The sequence below is a fragment of the Emys orbicularis genome, chromosome 24 (genome assembly GCF_028017835.1).
Source record: "Emys orbicularis isolate rEmyOrb1 chromosome 24, rEmyOrb1.hap1, whole genome shotgun sequence".
Taxonomy (NCBI): Eukaryota; Metazoa; Chordata; order Testudines; family Emydidae; genus Emys; species Emys orbicularis.
This window is the reverse complement of record NC_088706.1, coordinates 10,555,824-10,573,262: the sequence shown is the minus strand read 5'-3', so window position 1 is coordinate 10,573,262 and position 17,439 is coordinate 10,555,824. Positions and strand designations below refer to the sequence as shown.

Genomic DNA, 17,439 nt, shown 5'->3' with positions numbered 1-17,439 from the left:
AAAGGCTCTCGGGGTGTGTGTGTAAAGGCTCTAGGGGTGTGGGTGTGTGTGTGTAAAGGCTCTAGGGGTGTGGGTGTGTGTGTGTAAAGGCTCTCGGGGGTGTGTGTGTGTGTGTGTGTGTGTGTGTATAAAGGCTCTCGGGGGTGTGTGTGTGTGTGTGTGTGTGTGTGTGTGTGTGTGTGTGTGTGTGTGTGTGTGTGTGTGTTGGGGGCGGATAGGGGGACAGGAAGCGTGCCTCTCACTGCAGCACTGCACACAGCCTTTGTGCGGAGGAAGGAGGGCGCTGGGCTGACAAGCTGGGACCCGTCTGCTCCCAGCTCGGCGGTGACAGCGGAAGCGCCCGACACTTTGCACAGAACAACAAACAAGGGTTAGGCCGGTGCGGCGCCCCTGGCAGGTTCGGGCTCCCTTCCATCAGGCCAGCTCTGAGCGAGGCTGGTTTCTAGAGGAGGGGAAGGGATCTGCCTTCAGCTCTTTAGTGCTGGGAGACCCAATTCCTCTGTCCCCAGCCCAGGGCAGCCCTCCGGCAAGCTTCTCCCACGCCCCCGGGCTCCTGCCAGCCGGCACCCACCCTGGAGATAGGAACGGGAGGGGAATTCAGCCTCTATGGTCCACTAGTCCCAAGCTTCTCTGCCGAAGTTCCCAGCCAGGGGCCGAGTTTGCTAAGTGCTCAGCATCCACCCACCGGGCCCAGCTCCTCCAAAGAGCACCCAGCATGTGGAGCCTTTGCAAGCCCAGCCCTTGGGACAAGTCACCCTTGGCACATCCCTAGCTCTTTCCTTCTGGAGATCGCAGACAACTGATCACAGTCCCCGATTGACAGCTGGGGGAAACTGAGGCACCGAGCGGGGAAGTGACTCAGTGGCACAAACTAGTAACCTTAGCTCCTCAGACCACGTCTTCATTACAAGGCCATCATCCTTCTCCACCAACGCGGGCCCATGACTCACCCCCCACTCCGCAAGGCCATCAGACAGGCGGGATCCGAGGGCAAGTCCCATCCTGTGCACCCCTCCCCGAGCCAGCCAGTCCCTCCTCACCCCCGAGAGGGAAAAGCAAAGCTCTTTGGGGAATGCGTCAATGATCTTTGCTTCCTTGGTGCAAATTCCATTTCTGGGCCAGATCCTCAGCGGGTGCAAACAGCTGTAGCTACATTTACGTCAATGGTGTAACCCGGATGGTGTAACCCGATAGAGCTCCATTGAAGTCAGTGGGGCCCAATCCCCAGCTGCTGTCAATCAGCCTTGCTCTACTGAAGTCCCTGGGGTCTGCCCCCCGGGGCAGGGGAGAACCCCCTGGAGTCAGATCCCCAGCTGGCGTAGGTAACGGTAGCTTCCCTGAAGTCAACGGAGCGATGCCAATTGACACCAGTTCCAAATGGGGCTCTCTGGCTTTAATACAACTCCACCCCCAGCCCCTGGAAATAATCTGTCCACAGAAGCAAATTAAATGTGGATCCCGAGCGCTGCAGAAAACATCCCCGTTTCTCTCCCGCTGGTTCCCCTCCAGCCGCGAATCCTCCCCCAGGCCACGGCTCAGACTCTAGCCCTGGCATTGAAAACAAAGGGCAGCAGGAATGCTATCTCCGGGCTGTTTGATTTGAAAAGGTCAGGCAACAAAACATTCCTGGGAATCCCAGTGCAACCACAAGAGAAGGGAGCCGGGCGCAGCGCTTGGAGAGAAGGCGCCACTCACGGCTCTTCCTGAAAGCACCCAAAGATGGAGTCTGGCTGAGCCTGTCTCACCAACAGAGCGACCCCTCGGCCCTTCAGTCTCTCTGCTGCTCTGGGGTCTCAAAGGGCGGCCCCCCGGGAATCCACCTGCCACGCAGGGGGCATAGCTGGTGTAAGGGCCATACACCAAACCTGCTCCCACCTATGGCCTGGCCAGAGTACCCTGCACTGTGGCTAGTCTCTGCTTTCCAATGCTCCGCTGGGCACCCAAAGCCAGAGGCCTCTTTGCCCAGAGTCAGGTTGAGAGCTGGGATTGAAACTCAGCTTCCAGCCCTGTACACAGGCCAGCTGACCTCACGTCTCCGGATCCTTGCAGGCCGGGAGGGGATGAGACGCGCCCACCCTGCCAGAGCCCCAAGATTGTCATTTCAGTATGAGCCCTCGCTCATTGCTTGAGGTCCAACACCTTCCTTTAAGCTAATATCCACCCTCGCCCAGACAGGTCCTCGCCAGGCCCCCGTCGCATGGCTTACCCGGCTTGGCGTGCGCTCTGGGGTCCGTCCAGCAGGCAGACACAGGTGCGTAGATAGCCCCAGATTGGGAAAACACAAAGGGAGAACAAAGAGATTCATTTAGTTCTGATGTCACATGGCCAAGCCCAAGCCGCAGAGGTCTGAGCTGGGTTGTACGTCCCCAGAGTAATCAGGGCCCTCTGTCAGCCAGGAAAGGCTGGACAGAGCCATTCCTGGCAACCCGGCTACAGAGGCACAATCATTTCCTTGCACTAGTGAATGGATGGTCCAGATCACTTGGGAATAGAATTAGATCTTTCTACCCACTGGGCTTCATTCCAGCATCAAGGGTTACCCTGGTCTGGTCACCCCACATAATCACAGGTAAGCGTCTGAGACACACCCATCTGAGTCTGATGCACAGCCCCCAAGCAGGAATTTAGAGAACCCCAAAGCCTGAGGGCTGTGATGTAGCAGCTTGTACCATAAAGAGAAACTGTCTGTGTAAAACAATAGCAAATTGTCTCTGGTGGAGGACAGCGTGAACCCGATCCTTGGCCGGGGCTGCAGGGCTGATGTTGCTTGTACTCATGACCGATACGGGAACTGCAAAAGCAGGTAGGCCTTGTCCATGTCTGGCCAGAGAAAACGGTTATTTGGAGCCCAGGCGTGCCTGTGCGGTGTCTTTGTATTGTTCTCGTTGTGTAAAGCTCAAAAGACACAGTAGGGACATCACCCCCATTTCACAGATGGAGAACTGAGGCACAGAGCAGATGAAGTGGCTTGCCCACGGTCCCACAGCAAATCTGTGGGTGAGCGGAGAAGTGAAAGCACATCTCCCGAGTCCCAGCCTAGAGCCCTCTCCCCGAGCCCAGTGGCTCTCCACCTTTCCAGACTACTGTGCCCTTTCCGGAGTCTGCTCTGTCTCGCGTCCCTCCAAGTTCCACCTCACTTCAAAACGACTTGCTTACAAAATCAGACGTAAAAGGACAGAAGTGTCCCAGCTCACTCGTACTGAACAATGGCTGACTTTCTCCTTTTTACCATATAATTATAAAATAAATCAACTGGAATATAAATATTGTATGTACATTTCAGTGTATAGTACACAGAGCAGTATAACCAAGTCATGGTCCGTATGCAATTTTACTTTGTCCTGACTTCGCTACTGCTTTTTATGTAGCCTGTTGTAAAACTAAGTGAATACCCCCTGGAAGATCTCTGCGTCCCCCCAGGGGTACGCGAACCCCTGGCTGAGAACCACTGCCCTAGACCATCCTTCCTCCCCTATCAGCGCGACCGTTAGCTACAAGGGGAGGGTCTGAACTTCCCCAAAGTTTGAGGATACTCAGATTGGGGGCAGGAGAAAATGGAGGTTGGGGGCAGGAGGTAGATACACAATACCTTGGCTAAAGGGAGACAGGCTAACTGATGCTGGACACAATTGTAGAAAAAAGCCAGGTGCATCCCCATACCCACAGGCCCTGTGTGTGCTTTTCCTCTTCCCAAGCTTTGACCAGGCCTCTTTTGCATGCAATGCATGTGACACAAACACCATCTCATCAAATGAGCCGAGATCACCAGGGGTCTGGCTGCAAATTTCAGCCTGAGGTTGTCTGTACAGCGCTCCCTGCTCCCCGAAGATCCTGGCTGGTAATGATCGCATCAGCATTTGGAGAGGATAAATGGGTTCTCCCAGCAGAATCCCAATCTTCTCTGGCAGGAGGACAGATGCTCAGGGATGAAGCAGACGGAAATCAAGAGATGGGGGTTTCTGAACAGATTTAACCGCTCCAGGACTCACTGGTCAGCACAAAGGGGTGGGGGTGGGGATTACAATCTCATAATGCAGGATGGATTTAATCATACCAGTTCTTGAATAATTCACCCCGAGATACTAGGATTGCCCCTTAGATGTATGTAGCATTGCACGGGTTTTTAAGGGCAAAAGGGACCATCTAATCCAACACAACACAGCCCGTAGGAGGACACCTACTGTCTCCTGCATCCAGGGCCGGCTCCAGGCACCAGCTTAGCAAGCAGGTGCTTGGGGCGGCCAAGGGGAAGGGGTGGCATGTCAGGCTCTTCGGCGGCGGGTCCCTCGGTCCCTCTCAAAGGACCTGCCGCCGAATTGCCGCGGAAGAAGAAAGCGGCGCGGCTGAGCTGCCGCCGATCGCGGCTTCCCCCCCCCCCCCCGCCGCGTGGGGCGGCAAAAACCCTGGCAAAAAGCCCAGCAGTGCACAGGACAAGCTTCCTCTTAAAGCATCCATCGGCCTACCTGTCTGGCTCTCAAAGGGTTAAGCAAGAAAGAGTAAAGCCTGCTTTTCTCCTCTTCCAACTGTTGTCTTACTTTTGGGGGGGGGGGCACCTTAAAGAGACACTGTCAAAATTAAAAGCGTGCACCTACGTGTGCAGAGGGTGTATACACACACGCTCACACCCGATTGCTGGTGCCACTCATGCCACTTAAAATGATCTAGTTTTGCTTTTAATAATGCATCTGACGAAGTGGGTATTCACCCACGAAAGCTGATGCTCCAATACATCTGTTAGTCTTAAAGGTGCCACAGGCCTCTCTGTTGCTGTTAAAAACAGTTTCCCTTTCACCATTTTTGTTCTTATTTATGTAACCGTTGTGTGCACCTGAGGGTTCTCCATCAGGGAACCGGCCGAAGCACCGGAACGCTTACTGAAAAGACAAAAAAGAGTTTGCAATCTCGGGTTTGTTTGCAATTTAGCAGCGACCTTAGACTGGTCCATTTCGCTTCTGGCATCTCATAAACCAGGCTAGTCCTGTTGTGTTTGGGTTGCTAACATTACATGGGGACCCTGGTGTGTAAAGAAACAAAACAAATGATTGAATCACCCTTTTTGTTTCCTTTAAATAAATCACAACAACATTTCTAGTACCTTCAGGGCTCAGAACACACTCATAGGATATCAGGGTTGGAAGGGACTTCAGGAGGTCATCTAGTCCCACCCCCTGCTCAAAGCAGGACCAATCCCCAGACAGATTTTTACCCCAGTTCCCTAAATGGCCCCCTCAAGGATTGAACTCACAACCCTGGGTTTAGCAGGCCAATGCTCAAACCACTGAGCTATCCCTCTTAACCACAACCTATGTTTAACATACACTGCCCCTACTGGAAGGCAGCATGGCCTAGTGGACAGAGCACCAGTGTGCAACCCAGGAGCCCTGGGTTTTATTTCTGGCTCTTCTACTAGGCTGCCAGGTGACTCTGGGCAATGCACTTCACTACCCAATGCCTCAGTTTCCCCATACGTAAAATGGGGATAGCGAGACCTCTGTCACAAAGTGCTTTGAGATGTCTGGATAAGAAGCATTTTAGAGCTAGATACTATGATGACCCACAGTAGCTGACATGAACATTAGCCTTTAGCTAATTTAATGATGATTAAGATAGTAAGTAAGGGGTTGTAAACCATTTTGTGATGCTGGTATAAAAAGTAGGGCTGGTTGGAAAATAACTCCATTTCAAACTTTGGTTTCATTCTGTTATCAGAACAAAAGTGAGACCCTTCTAAATCTTTTCATGAGAAAAGAGAGAAAGCAAGCACAAGCGCACACATGCAAGAGAGGAGAGGGGGAAAAAATGGATTCTCTCCACCCCAGAATAGCCTAGTGCACTCACCAGGACTGCAAGACACCCAGGCTCCAAACCCTGCTTTGTCTGATTTAGAGCAAGGACTTGAACCTGGGTCCCTCACACCCTTAACCACTGGTCTCCGGAGTCAGTCTCTCTTGTTTTAACCAGAAATTCCATCTTCAGTGAATCGGCATTTTCCGAGCAAAAAAATTCCCGCCCAGCTCTACTACAAAAGGTATCAGAGAAGGACGATCTATTATTGTTAACTTCCACCACCCTTTGCAAGACAGCACAGTATAAATCATTGGAACAGAGGACATCGGTTCCAAATTTATTACACTGTTCCTAACTCTTGAGTCTTGCACTACGTTAGTGTTGTTCTTAAAGCCCCAGCTCCTGGAGTCATGTGAGTGCCCAAGAATCGCAACTTTCATTGGAACCAAAATTAATTTCTAGCCCTCGGAGCTGTGGAGAAAAAGCTTGAAAACGGGTCTGAAGTGGAAGGAAAAAGACATAGAACCCAACGCCGTTTTTAGAACCATCTACTGATTTTCGTGGGCCTGACTCTCGAGCGCTGAACATTTGGGGTTGGCAGTAAGGACTTTAGCAGACAGGCTTCTTGAGCATTATAATGTCACGCTGATGGCCCAATGGAACGGTATGCATTGGCAACGGGCATCTTTATCTGAAAACAACGTGGGAAATACCAAATGCCACTACCTGCCTAGGCTCCTATGCCATGCCCCTCGCCAAGCTGAGCGTTGGCAGAGAGCAGCTGGCAAGAGTTACCCTCTTAGTGCATGGACATAGAGCCAGAGTGTGGTGCTGGACTGCCCAAGCATGCTGGAAGCAGTGGGCACAGAGGGGGAAGATAAACACCGACGTAGGACAGGGAGAGGAGGAACACAGGACCAGAGCCATAGAAGGCGAGAGGCTGGAAAGGACGGGAGGTGGAGGTGGCTGATTCATTCAGTTTCAAAGCAATTTCTGCCCAGGGAGCAGGTGGACACAGAGAACAAGCTGGGCTGAGTCCAGAAGGGTCAAACAACAATGACAGGAAGTGACTGAGAAAGATGGAGAGGGCAGCGCTGGGGGTCGCAGCCGCTGCTGCAGCCCGGAGAGATGCCCAGGGGGTGGATGTCACACACAATGTAGCAGGGCCACCCTCTTTCCTGATTTCCACCTGGCTCGGGCTAGCCAGGGAAGCTGATTCTCAGGCATCTTCCCTGCCCTGTTTGGTACCCGAGGATCCCAGCACTGCTTGGCTCCATACCTCACCCTCCTCCCCCATCCAGGAGGGGCCCATTCCGAGCCAGTCGGCACCGATCCTTGGGAGGTGCAAAGGCCCACTGTGCTACCTTTGCGGCTTTCCCAATCCTCGGCCACACTGGGAGGAGGAGACTACGAGCTGGGTTTTAGCTGATGGGGGTCCCCCCGTCCCCGAGTGGCAGTGCAGAGGTTGCAGCCACACAGAGCAGGCTGTTAATGGCATCTTCCCCCCAAACCGTTTGGAGACAGGACTAAGGAGCGGTTTGGATAACAGTATCCTTATTAGCTAAAGCCCCTGGTACACGACAGAGCGTTCCGGGGAGGCGTACGGGGCAAAGCGTCAAAGAAACAGCAGCAGCTCTGCTGATCGCCCCAGTGGAGCCCATCACACGCGCCTTTGCGTGCGCATTCACGAGCGCACACTCACGTGTGCACAAATCCACGCACGTACAGCGGCACATACACCCCTGTATGCATGGGGCACACCGATAAAGACACACGCGTCCTGTGCACGGGTTTCACGGACACAACCAGGCACACGTCCTGCCCACGCGCACGCCTTCCGGGGTCCACTCGGCGTCGCAGCTGTTCCCTCCGTCAAAAATAGCGCCAACCTCGCGAGGCTCCAGAGACTTAATTAGCTTCATCTATCACTCGCCGCGCCCGGCACTTTCCTGGCCGGAGCCGGCAGCTGCCGCAAACCAGTGAGCCCTGGGTAAAGGGCAGAGTGGGGCGACATCTGCTCTCACTGCTGTGGTTTGCTGAAGGCCCCTGGTGGGGGGGCTGTTGGCTGACACCAAATGGCAGTGCTCCTTAGGGACCAATCACTTCCCCTCCAGTCCACGCCCTAGCCAGCCTGGCTCTGCCCCCGCAGGAGAAACGGGCATCTTTCAGGCTTCAAAGGGCTAATTGCCCATTGTCCCTCCCCACTCCCGCACTACGCAAGTCCCTTTCCCATACCTCTGTTATTCTCAGCATCCTGAGCCGCCCTGTCCTCCTTTGCGGCAAGCTGAGACTGGGCCACCAGTGCCCCCGACAGGGCCAGGAGTCCCGAGGTGCTGACCAGGCTGGAAGGCTGCATGCCCGAAGGGTGCGGGGTGAGCGGGATGGGAGGCGCGTGGTGGGAGAGGTGCTGGAGCTGCTGCTGCTGAAGGAGAAAGAGCCAGGGCTGCGGGGTATTGCTACGAGACGTCCTTCCCCCCGACTCACCCAACCCCCTTAGCCCCGCTACCCGCCCCGAAGCAGTTCCAAGATCCTTTGCCCAGCTGCAGCCATGAGCCAGAGCAGCTAGGGCCAACGGTGCCCAGGGCTGAGCACAAACAGGGACACCCTCTCGGAGGTGGGGGGTGATCGGGCTCTCTGCTGCAGGATGACCTCCAAGGCTCCCTGCACGATTTCAACAGCTCCCCTTGAGACCTGCCCAGGGCCCGGAGCAGCTCTTAGGTCAGTGGGAGTTTGGCCATTGTTGTCAGAAGGCTCCTGGTCTCCACCCAGGCCTGTCCAATGCCGCCTTGAGGCCATGATGTTCCCTCCCCTCCACCCGGCTTTCCTGCCTTTTGCTGCCTGTGGGACACTGAGTGGTGTGCCGCAGGGGGAGACGACTGTCTGGCTTGCTCATCACATGGCTGCAAAGGAGGAAGACACAAGGGAGCATCCATCCAGCTGGCTGGGGGCAGCCCGGAGCTGTGGTCTGGGGTTACCCTGCCAGGGGAATCCTGGCTCCAAATTCCCTGATCAGAACTCCCTTCCCCTCCCCCATCGCTGGGCTACTCACCCCAATGATGCTGTTCAGTTCCCCCATGGTCACCTGCTTGGCCCGCTCCACGGCTTGCAGCACCTGCTGCTGGTGCTGGGAAAGGAAGGCATGGCGGGTCAGGAGCCCGGCCGGGCGTGAGCTCACGCCCCATCGAAAAGACAACTGAGCCTCTGGGGGACGAGGCGGAGCTGCCTCCTCCCGGGTTATGGTCCAGGAGACCCTCCCAGGGGGAAAACCCCCAGAGGCGCTCACCCTCCTGGGATCTCCCTCTCACACAGCACAACTTTTTATCCCAGTGCAACCTAGCGTCTCCTAGTGTCCTCCACCGCCACCGCGCCACGACTCTACCCATCCCCCAGGCAGCCCGACGCACGCCCGCTTACCTCCTGCGTCAGGAACGGTATGATCTGGGCACAGATGGCACTCAGCCTCTTCACTATCTCCGCCTGAAAGGGCAAAAGGCAGCTCTGTCATGCCAAGCGCTGGCGCTGCTTAGAAGAACGGGTGCTCTTTAAATCAAGCCCCCCCACCCCCCGCCCAGGCTCAGGGCTAAGAGCGATGTTGATAGCCTGGGATAAACTCCCAAACTCCCATCCCAGCCTGCAGCGGGGCTCGGTGCAAAGACCAGGATGGATTCTCGAGGGATCCCTGCTCCAGAGTCCTGGTGGGGACTTTGCAGGGCATGTCCCCGGGGTATTACATGCACTGGATTTCACGGGCTCCACCATTCCTGCCGGGCACAGATCCCGCATGCAGCCTGTGCCTTTTGCCCACTGGTACGAGGGCTGGGTGCTTGGCCAACCCCTGTTTTCTGGGGGTTGCCAAAGGAGTTGGTATTCACCCAGAACACTTCCTAGGGGGTCTCTCGTCTGCCCCCTAACACCACTGCCCAGACACATGGAGTTCACGACACCCCTCGGAGGAGGGGAGCATTACGATCTCCGTTGCACAGATGGGGAAACAGACAGAGAGACTAAGTACCTCACAAGACAGGGTTTAACCCTGATCTCCTGAGCCCCAGGCCGGCGCCGTAGCCACGAGGCTCTCCTCGCTCACCTAACACCTGTCTTTTCTTTCACGGCTGAGTCAACTGAAAAACTCTTCCTAGCCAAAGGACAGGCTGTGCTCAGCGCGGGGCACAGAAGAGCCCCGAAGCTCGGCTGGCCCACGGCCAGAGCAGAGGGACCGCCCTAGAGAGGACTGGCTCCTCTGAATGATGTTTCTCCCCCTTCCCTGCCAAGCGGAACGTGATAGCAAGAGCGTTCGAGCTGGAGTCAAACTTTCCAACCCACAGTGAGTTCGAGTGGGTTCAAAATAAGGCAAAAGCAGTTCATCCACCCGACACGGAGCTCTTTCTGGCAGGCTGCTTGGGGGATTTGGGGCTCTTCCCTACAGGGCGATAGCTAGGGATATAAAAATCTGCTCCACCCCCTGCACTGGGCTTGATCCGTCAGCCCCACTCATGGAATCTCTAAACTGCCAGGGCTGGTGGGCTGCCTAGACATAATTGATGCACTGGTATTTATTTAGATGCATGATCACACTTAGCCCTTCAGCTGTCTTTTCTGTGTACTGATCTCAGAGCCCTTTCTGAAGAGGGGACAACACAATCATCTCAGTTTTACAGAGGGGGAAACTGAGGCACCGCGCGGGGCGGTTACTTGCCCACAGTCTCAAAGGGGTAGAACCCAAGTCTCCCGTCTCCCAGCCTCGTGCCCGGCCCCGTTGGATACACTGCCTCCTGCACGAAAACAGTTTCCCAAGGGAAGCAGTAAAAGCCTCAGAGCTCGATAACATTTAAACCTCATGCAGCAAATCCACCTTGGCACTCGCCTGGGGACACAGACGAGCTGGTCTGCTCTATTTTTCCATCTCAGATTTCTAGGACTCTCCGAGAGAGGTGCAGAGAGCTCGTGAGCGCTAATATAAAGCCCAGCGAAGAACAAAGGAAATCGGCCAGGCCCCCTAAGTAACACGGCCCCGGCTATTCCCAGTCACAGCCAGGGGGGCACACAGCACCGGCAAATCCACCCAGCCTTCCCTCCTGACACCCGACAGTGACAGGGCATCGGAGATGCAGCAACCAGAAACCAAATGGAGTTAATTCAGTCCAATGGAAATAAAAGCAGCACTACTCGTCACCTGCAGCTCCCACTCCCTGCTCTAACCACTAAAGCGTACTTCCACCCGCAGCTAAAGACTAGAGCCCGAGTCCGCGGACCCAGTCTTCTGCTCTTAGACCACACACACATTCAGAGCTAGGAGTAGAACCCAGGAGTCCTGAGACATACTCCCAGAATTGGGATTAGAACCCAGGAGTCCTTGTTCCCAGGCTGCTTTGTTCTAACCACTTGGCAACACTCCTTTCCAGCTCGCTGTAGCTTCGTTGCCTTGTACAACAAACAAATCTGGTTTGTTCTTGTTCAGCTCCCGGGGTGCCTGCTGGATCTCGGGATCCCATCAGAGTTTGGAGTAAATTAGGAAGCTGAGAATGAAAGTGACTCTCACGCACCACCCTGCTAACAAAAGGAGCAAACTTGGAGGGCTGAGCCAGCTGGAGAAATATGGCAGTCGACTTGCCACTTTGTCAGGCACCGTTCCAAACTAATTTCCCTGGCAGCCAGCCCTGCGATGACTAGATTGATAAATCTGAAGAGGAAAGCAAATTACAGCTGGAACAAAAGGAGACCGGGATGGTGAAAAACACTCCAGCGTCTTTGGGAAGGGAAGGAAAGAAAAAAAAAAAAAAAAAGATCCATTTGATTTTCAGTTTCTCTAGGCCTTCTCTCCAGCTCCCTGCTGTTCACCCCCAGCTTTCTCTGTAGCGGAGGTGCCAGATAAACCATCCGCCTAAGAGCACAGCGGTGCTAATGCCCACTGGGCTGGGGCCTAATTAGGAGACCGCGGGCTGGATTTTTAAAGGTCTTTTGGTGCCTACAGATGAAAATAGGCCCCAAGTGGGATTTTCAGAAATGCCTTGAAATCAATGGCTCTGCGTCTTTAGATGCCGAAGTACCTTAACAAATCTGACCCTTAGCCCCCCTCAGATTGGCTAAGACCCAAAGGCAGCAAGCACCGACCTACCAGCCAATCTCTAGCACACAGATAACCACCTGCGAACAGTCTACTCCTGAGCCTGGTTCCACACCTGCCCCTCACACCTTTCTCCTTCTCAGCCCCCCTTTTCCCCTTGTCTTTCCGTTTTAGCTGATCCCCTCCTAACTAAACCCACCCAAACATTATTAAATGAAAGAAAAATCATGCCGCTACCATGCTATTTGCAGCCATCACATTGATCATTCTGTTAGGCCTTCGATCCCTTCCCCTGGGTCTGTCTTATCTATTTGGCTTGCAAGCGCTTCAGGGTAAGGACAGTATCTTACGCTGGGTTTGTACAGCAACTAGCACAACACGGCTCCATCCTCCATTGGTCCCGAGGTGCTACTCTACTAAACATAACTCATAATCACACCCAGAGTTTCTGCCATGTGCATTTGCCAATTGTTATGGATTTAAATGTTCCCAGTTGCACAAAATTAGGGGTTTTAAGCACTCCCCCCCCCCCCCCGTTTTTATCAATTTACATTTTCACAGTTGCAGGAAATTAGGGAGGGGGGCGTCAAACAATAATTATTTAATGACAGTAGATGTTGAGATCCAGAAAGTTAAAGCTTTAGAACTGTTTGTGTTCTAACTGTCAACATCACATGTCAAAATCCACAAAGGAAACAGCCTTAAATCAAAACGTCTCAGGCTGAATTTTTCTTACTTTGCCCATCTGTAAATGTAGATGATCAGCAACGGAAATATTTTTGCTGGTGTGTGTGCGTGCGCGCGGTGAAATTGACGCTTATCGACATTTACTAATACAAATGGAACCCTTCCAAGGCTGCATACAGGCCAGCGGTGAATGGGTCCATGGTCTGGCATGAGCTTACCCGCTGAATCGGGTATGTGGCTGGCAGGGCCGGCTCCAGGCACCAGCTTGGCAAGCAGGTGCTTGGGGCGGCCACTCCGGAGCGGGGCGGCAGGTCCAGCTATTCGGCGGACGGTCCCTCACTCCCGCTCGGAGCGAAGGACCTTCCGCCAAATTGCCGCCGCAGATCGCGATCGCGGCTTTTTTTTTTTTTTTTTGGCTGCTTGGGAAGGCCAAAACCCTGGAGCCGGCCCTGGTGGCTGGCCGGCTAACGGTGCCTTGGGAATGCCTTGCACTGTTCTCCTCACCTGGCTGCCTATTGAATTCAAGTCCCTGAGCAGACTGGAGGTCCAGCCCCCAAGTGAACCTCAGTTTCCAATCACCAGGCTGCAGTCCTATGGGATTAAGCAAATTCTCCCAGCCCCCCAGGTCTAAGCCGGAAGCTCCGCGTTCAGCCCCAGCCCCAGACGAAGACACAGAACGGTCGGCGTCAGAGATAACTGGGGTTGGGGTGGGGAACAGTTTCCAGAGATGCTGCAGAGATGGGGTTGCTCCTATATCCTTATCCCAATTCCCCCCAGCTAATCAAGAGCCCCCCTCACTCACCTGCTTGTGCATTTCAATGTTCAGCCCATAGGACATTTCATAGTACTGAAAGCAAACCACAACACAGCTGGTTAGAAGAGGACTCTCCATTCGCCACCAGATAACAAACCAGCTACCAGCAGGGCTTGGTAGCTACTCCACATGGCTCCCTCCCCCCGGCCAAACTGGCCCTGGTGTAACTCCAATCAGCAGTCAATTACAGAGATGGGTTTTGCTTTTCCCAGGGTCAGGCCCAGATTTATTGACTGAGGGACAGATCGGGGATAGGTGCTGGCCTCTTTCAGTTCTGGGAAGGTGGGAGGAGCCCACAGAAGGCCCGCCCCTTCAGATGAGGGAGGGGCCACAGGACCAGGATTCAGCTAAGCAGGGAGGTTCAGTCTCCACAGCCCAATCTAATCCAGGCCAACTCTGAGCGCTGGACTCTGAGTCTCTGGGCCACCCAGAGATTAAGGGGTTGACTTCTCTGGCTCCAGCGCTAACCATTGGGCTATACTCCCTCTGGCAATGCGCATCAAGGGCAACAATGGGTTTTTGTGATGGTGGGAGGGGCACTTGTCCACCAGGGACTGGACTGAGACCCACCAAACTCATATCACCAGAAACGGACGAATGGAACTGATTTTTCAGTCACTTACAACCTAGCACGAGTTCAGGATGGTGACCTGGAGAAGGTATATTATGGTTTAAAGAAGGTAGCTCAGGATCTTTGATTCGTCCTATTGTCATAATACCAGGACGAAGGAGCAGTCAATGAAACAGAAAGGTGGAAAATTCAAAACTGATCACAGGAAGTGATTTTTTTTTTCTCCAGACAAAGCTCAGTTTAGCCTGTGGAACTCCTTGTCACAAGAAGTCACTGAGGCTGAGAACTTGGCAGGATTTGGACAGGGATCATACATCTGTATGAACAGGGACAGCCAAAGTGACAACAGTAAAGATTAAAGAATCAATGAGTGTTCTGGAAGGGAAATAAACCCTCATGCTTCAGGGCATGCACAACCCCTAGCTATTGGGGTCAGGAGGAAGTTTTCCCTGGAGGCAGCTTGTCTCATAACTGCCTATTGAGGGGTTTCTTGCACCTTCCTCTGAAGCAGATGGTAACATCAGAGACAAGATATTGGGCTAGAATCGGACCCTGGGTTTAATTCACCATGGCAATTCCTGTGTCCCTATCCCGTTTCCAACCTCAGCCCTAACCCCACCAGGCTGATCGCCGGAGGCCTATAATTTGCTGGAATTATGGGCAGTGGCAAGTAGCAATTCTGATTAACTCCGCGATGGCTGTTTCAAGAAGCCCACATCAGAGTCCATCCTCCGGCAGTACTTTGGAAGGGGTTTTATGAAACGACCTTGGGGTTCAGTTTGCTTCCAGCCACCCCCTCTCCACCTGGAAGGGCTGGACGTCAATAGTTACGAGGCCAAATGAAAAAATGGCATCATTCCCAGCATCTAACAGCATCATGGCAGTGGCAGCAGACGGCGCGGCAGGAACCAACCGTTGCTAGGAATAGATGTTAACTCCTTCCTGACCAGTGCCTTTCCCCGCCCCCACCCCCTTGGGAGAGCACCCATAGGCAGGTGAGTGCAACATCATCCAGCTAGGAGTGGCGGTCCTTGGAGGCCAGCTCTCAGGCTGAATGGCTTGTTGACCTGCCCCAGTAGGATGATTATGTGACCCCTTTGGTGGGTGGTCAAGAGGGTCTCTTACCATGACATAATGTCTCTGCATCTCGGTCTTCTCGCTCGCCAGCTTCTCACATTCCAGCTTCAGACTGCAAGGGGAAACCGTCTTCATTTGCAGCCCCGGATCCACCTCCACCCCCGAGCTGCACCCTGCACACCTCCCACCCAGCCCCGCTGCGGCGGAAGGGGCCATCCCCGCAGCAGGAGTCGGGTGCCATCGCTCCGTGCCACGCACGTCCCCAGCGGCGTTCCACCAGCTGGTCAGCGGCTTGGAGCCTGGCTTGGAAGGGTATAAATCTGGCCCCTGGCCTGTCACCCACCCAGCCCCACTCCCCTGAGCTCCTCTCCGCTCCCATCGCTGTTCCCCCTTGTAACACCGAGTCCAGCGAGGCCTTGCTGTGGCTTGAGAAAACGAACCTGCCTCCTCCCACTTTGCCTGTGACCCCGAGCGCAGCTCTGGAGCGCTCCTGACATGTATCCCCTGAACTGCCTGTCCCACCCCACCCCCGGCTCCCTCTCCCTGATCTGTGACCCCAAGACCCCTCGGAGCTCCCCCTCGCATTTGTGTGCGCCCAGCCCTGCCTCAAACGCCTTACCTGGGACCCTCAGAATCGCCCCTCTGTGATCACCCCCTGCCTTACCTGTAACCCTGGACACCAGTCTCTCCACCCCAACCCCCTTTTCCCTGCGATCCTAGACACTTGTCTATCTGCATCTCTCACCCGACCCCAGGACGGTCCCTTCCCCATGGCCCCCTCCCCCGCGCCTGCCCGCCCCCTCCCCCAACGGCCTGCCCCTCACCTGTGATACTGAGCCTGCAGGAACTGGAATTCTTCCTTAATCCGGTCGCAGATTTCCAAAATCGAGAACTTGAAGGGCTGCCCAGACTGAAGCGGAGCCTAGAGTAGATCAGTAACAACAACGCTGCTGCCAGCCCAGCCCACCCCATCGCCAACGCACTGCCCTGACCCACCTTCCAACCCCAACCCTCTCCTCTCCCTTAGCTCATGGCCCAGGGACCGCCCCCCCTCCCATTCCAAAATCCACCCCCTCGCCTCACCCCCAGCCCGTCCGGCACACCCGGAGCCCAGGATGGTACTTACAGGGTGCCGTCCTTGTGGGTACATCCTGGGGGACTTGCCCAAAATTGATGCCCACCGGAGGAGGGAGAACACCCTCTTTAACCTCCCCACCCTGGCTTCTTCTTTAACTTCTCCAACAGCCGCTGGTCACCAGGAGAACAAGCGGGCGAAGGAATCCTGTCTCCGGGAGGGACGGACGGATATTGGAATCTTCCTCCGATGGGCTTTTTTTTTTTTTTGAAATACAATTATTTATTGTTGTGGGTACGGCTCAGCCGGGGCGAAGAACATTTCCGTCGGGTGAAAGGGGAGAGAGAATTCCTCCCCAGTGGGTCGTGCTTGGCCGGGTCGCCTCGGCCCCCCCATCGGACACGGGGCTGGGGGGAAATATAATCTGTCTTAAAGCACCACACACACACACACAAAAAAGGCAGGAACAGAAGGTCAGTAGAAAATCTGGCCGGATTTCAATAGCGGTCCCTGGCTAGAATGAAAACTGCCTCCTGGCAAGGCAAAGGGAGAGCAGGGGAGTCTGTCGAACTGGATCCTTAAGGTGGTCCTTTCTCGGTAGGAGGTGGCACCAGGGGCTTTGCCCGCTGGCTCTGGGATCCATGCCAGACACCCGCTAGAGGTGTCAGAGGGCAGAGATTCCCCCCACCACACGCCCCCGCTCCACGCCCGCCTCCCTCCTCCCCATCGTGGTGGGAAGGCAAACTGAACCGAGGGAAGCAGCTGCTCCCACTTCCTAGCGGCTCCCCCACATCCTGCTGGGCTGGGGGAGGATGGGTTGCTAGCCGACTGGCCCGCTCAGTCTCCTGCTCGCTTGGCCTTTGAGGACAGGGCCCAGGATTTGGGGGGGAGGGGTTGGCCTCCTCATTGGCCTTTCGTGTCGCCTGGGATGTTCAGCTCCAAGCTGGCTCAGTTATATCCCTGCGTGGGCCCCCTTAAAGTGTGGGGCTGGGCTGCCTCAACCAGAATGATGGGGACCCCTCCCAAATGTCCCCCCACTCGCTGACTGTCCCTCCCTCGCACCCCAGACACACCCGTCTCTCCCAGCCCACCCCCCTTGTCCCTCCCCTTTGCCCCAAAAAGTCTCTTCCCCCTCCTCTGCCCCCAGACCTCTCCTCCATACAGGCCCCCCACCCCACTGGCCTCTGGGATCTTCCACTCCCACAGAGATCCATGCTTCCCCGCTGCCAGTGCCTCAGACAGGTGGGCCCAGATCTGAAGGGGCCTGGATGTAAGCCCCCCCCGACCCAAATGAAGCCAACCTTAATAAGCTTTGCCCTCTGGGAGCCTCCATCCGCCTGGTTTCATGCTTCCTGGCCCTTTGG

The 17,439-nt window shown here is 54.9% G+C and overlaps 1 protein-coding gene across 3 annotated transcripts in view; it reads right to left on the bottom strand.

The window, feature by feature from the left end:
• TLE2 (TLE family member 2, transcriptional corepressor) overlaps positions 1–16,150 on the bottom strand; it is a 34,282-nt gene extending 18,132 nt beyond the window's left edge. The window contains exons 1-9 of one of the 3 annotated variants that reach the window (XM_065422259.1): positions 16,127–16,150; positions 15,825–15,922; positions 15,049–15,112; positions 13,341–13,385; positions 9,202–9,264; positions 8,837–8,911; positions 8,023–8,209; positions 4,178–4,180; positions 2,207–2,223 (exon numbers count right to left, since the gene is read on the bottom strand). In XM_065422259.1, coding sequence (XP_065278331.1) covers positions 2,207–2,223; positions 4,178–4,180; positions 8,023–8,209; positions 8,837–8,911; positions 9,202–9,264; positions 13,341–13,385; positions 15,049–15,112; positions 15,825–15,922; positions 16,127–16,150 — 576 coding nt within the window. The remainder of the gene's footprint in view (positions 1–2,206; positions 2,224–4,177; positions 4,181–8,022; positions 8,210–8,836; positions 8,912–9,201; positions 9,265–13,340; positions 13,386–15,048; positions 15,113–15,824; positions 15,923–16,126) is intronic. The other 2 variants (XM_065422260.1, XM_065422258.1) reach the window with 2 other exon arrangements.
• Between the last annotated feature and the right edge of the window lie 1,289 nt (positions 16,151–17,439).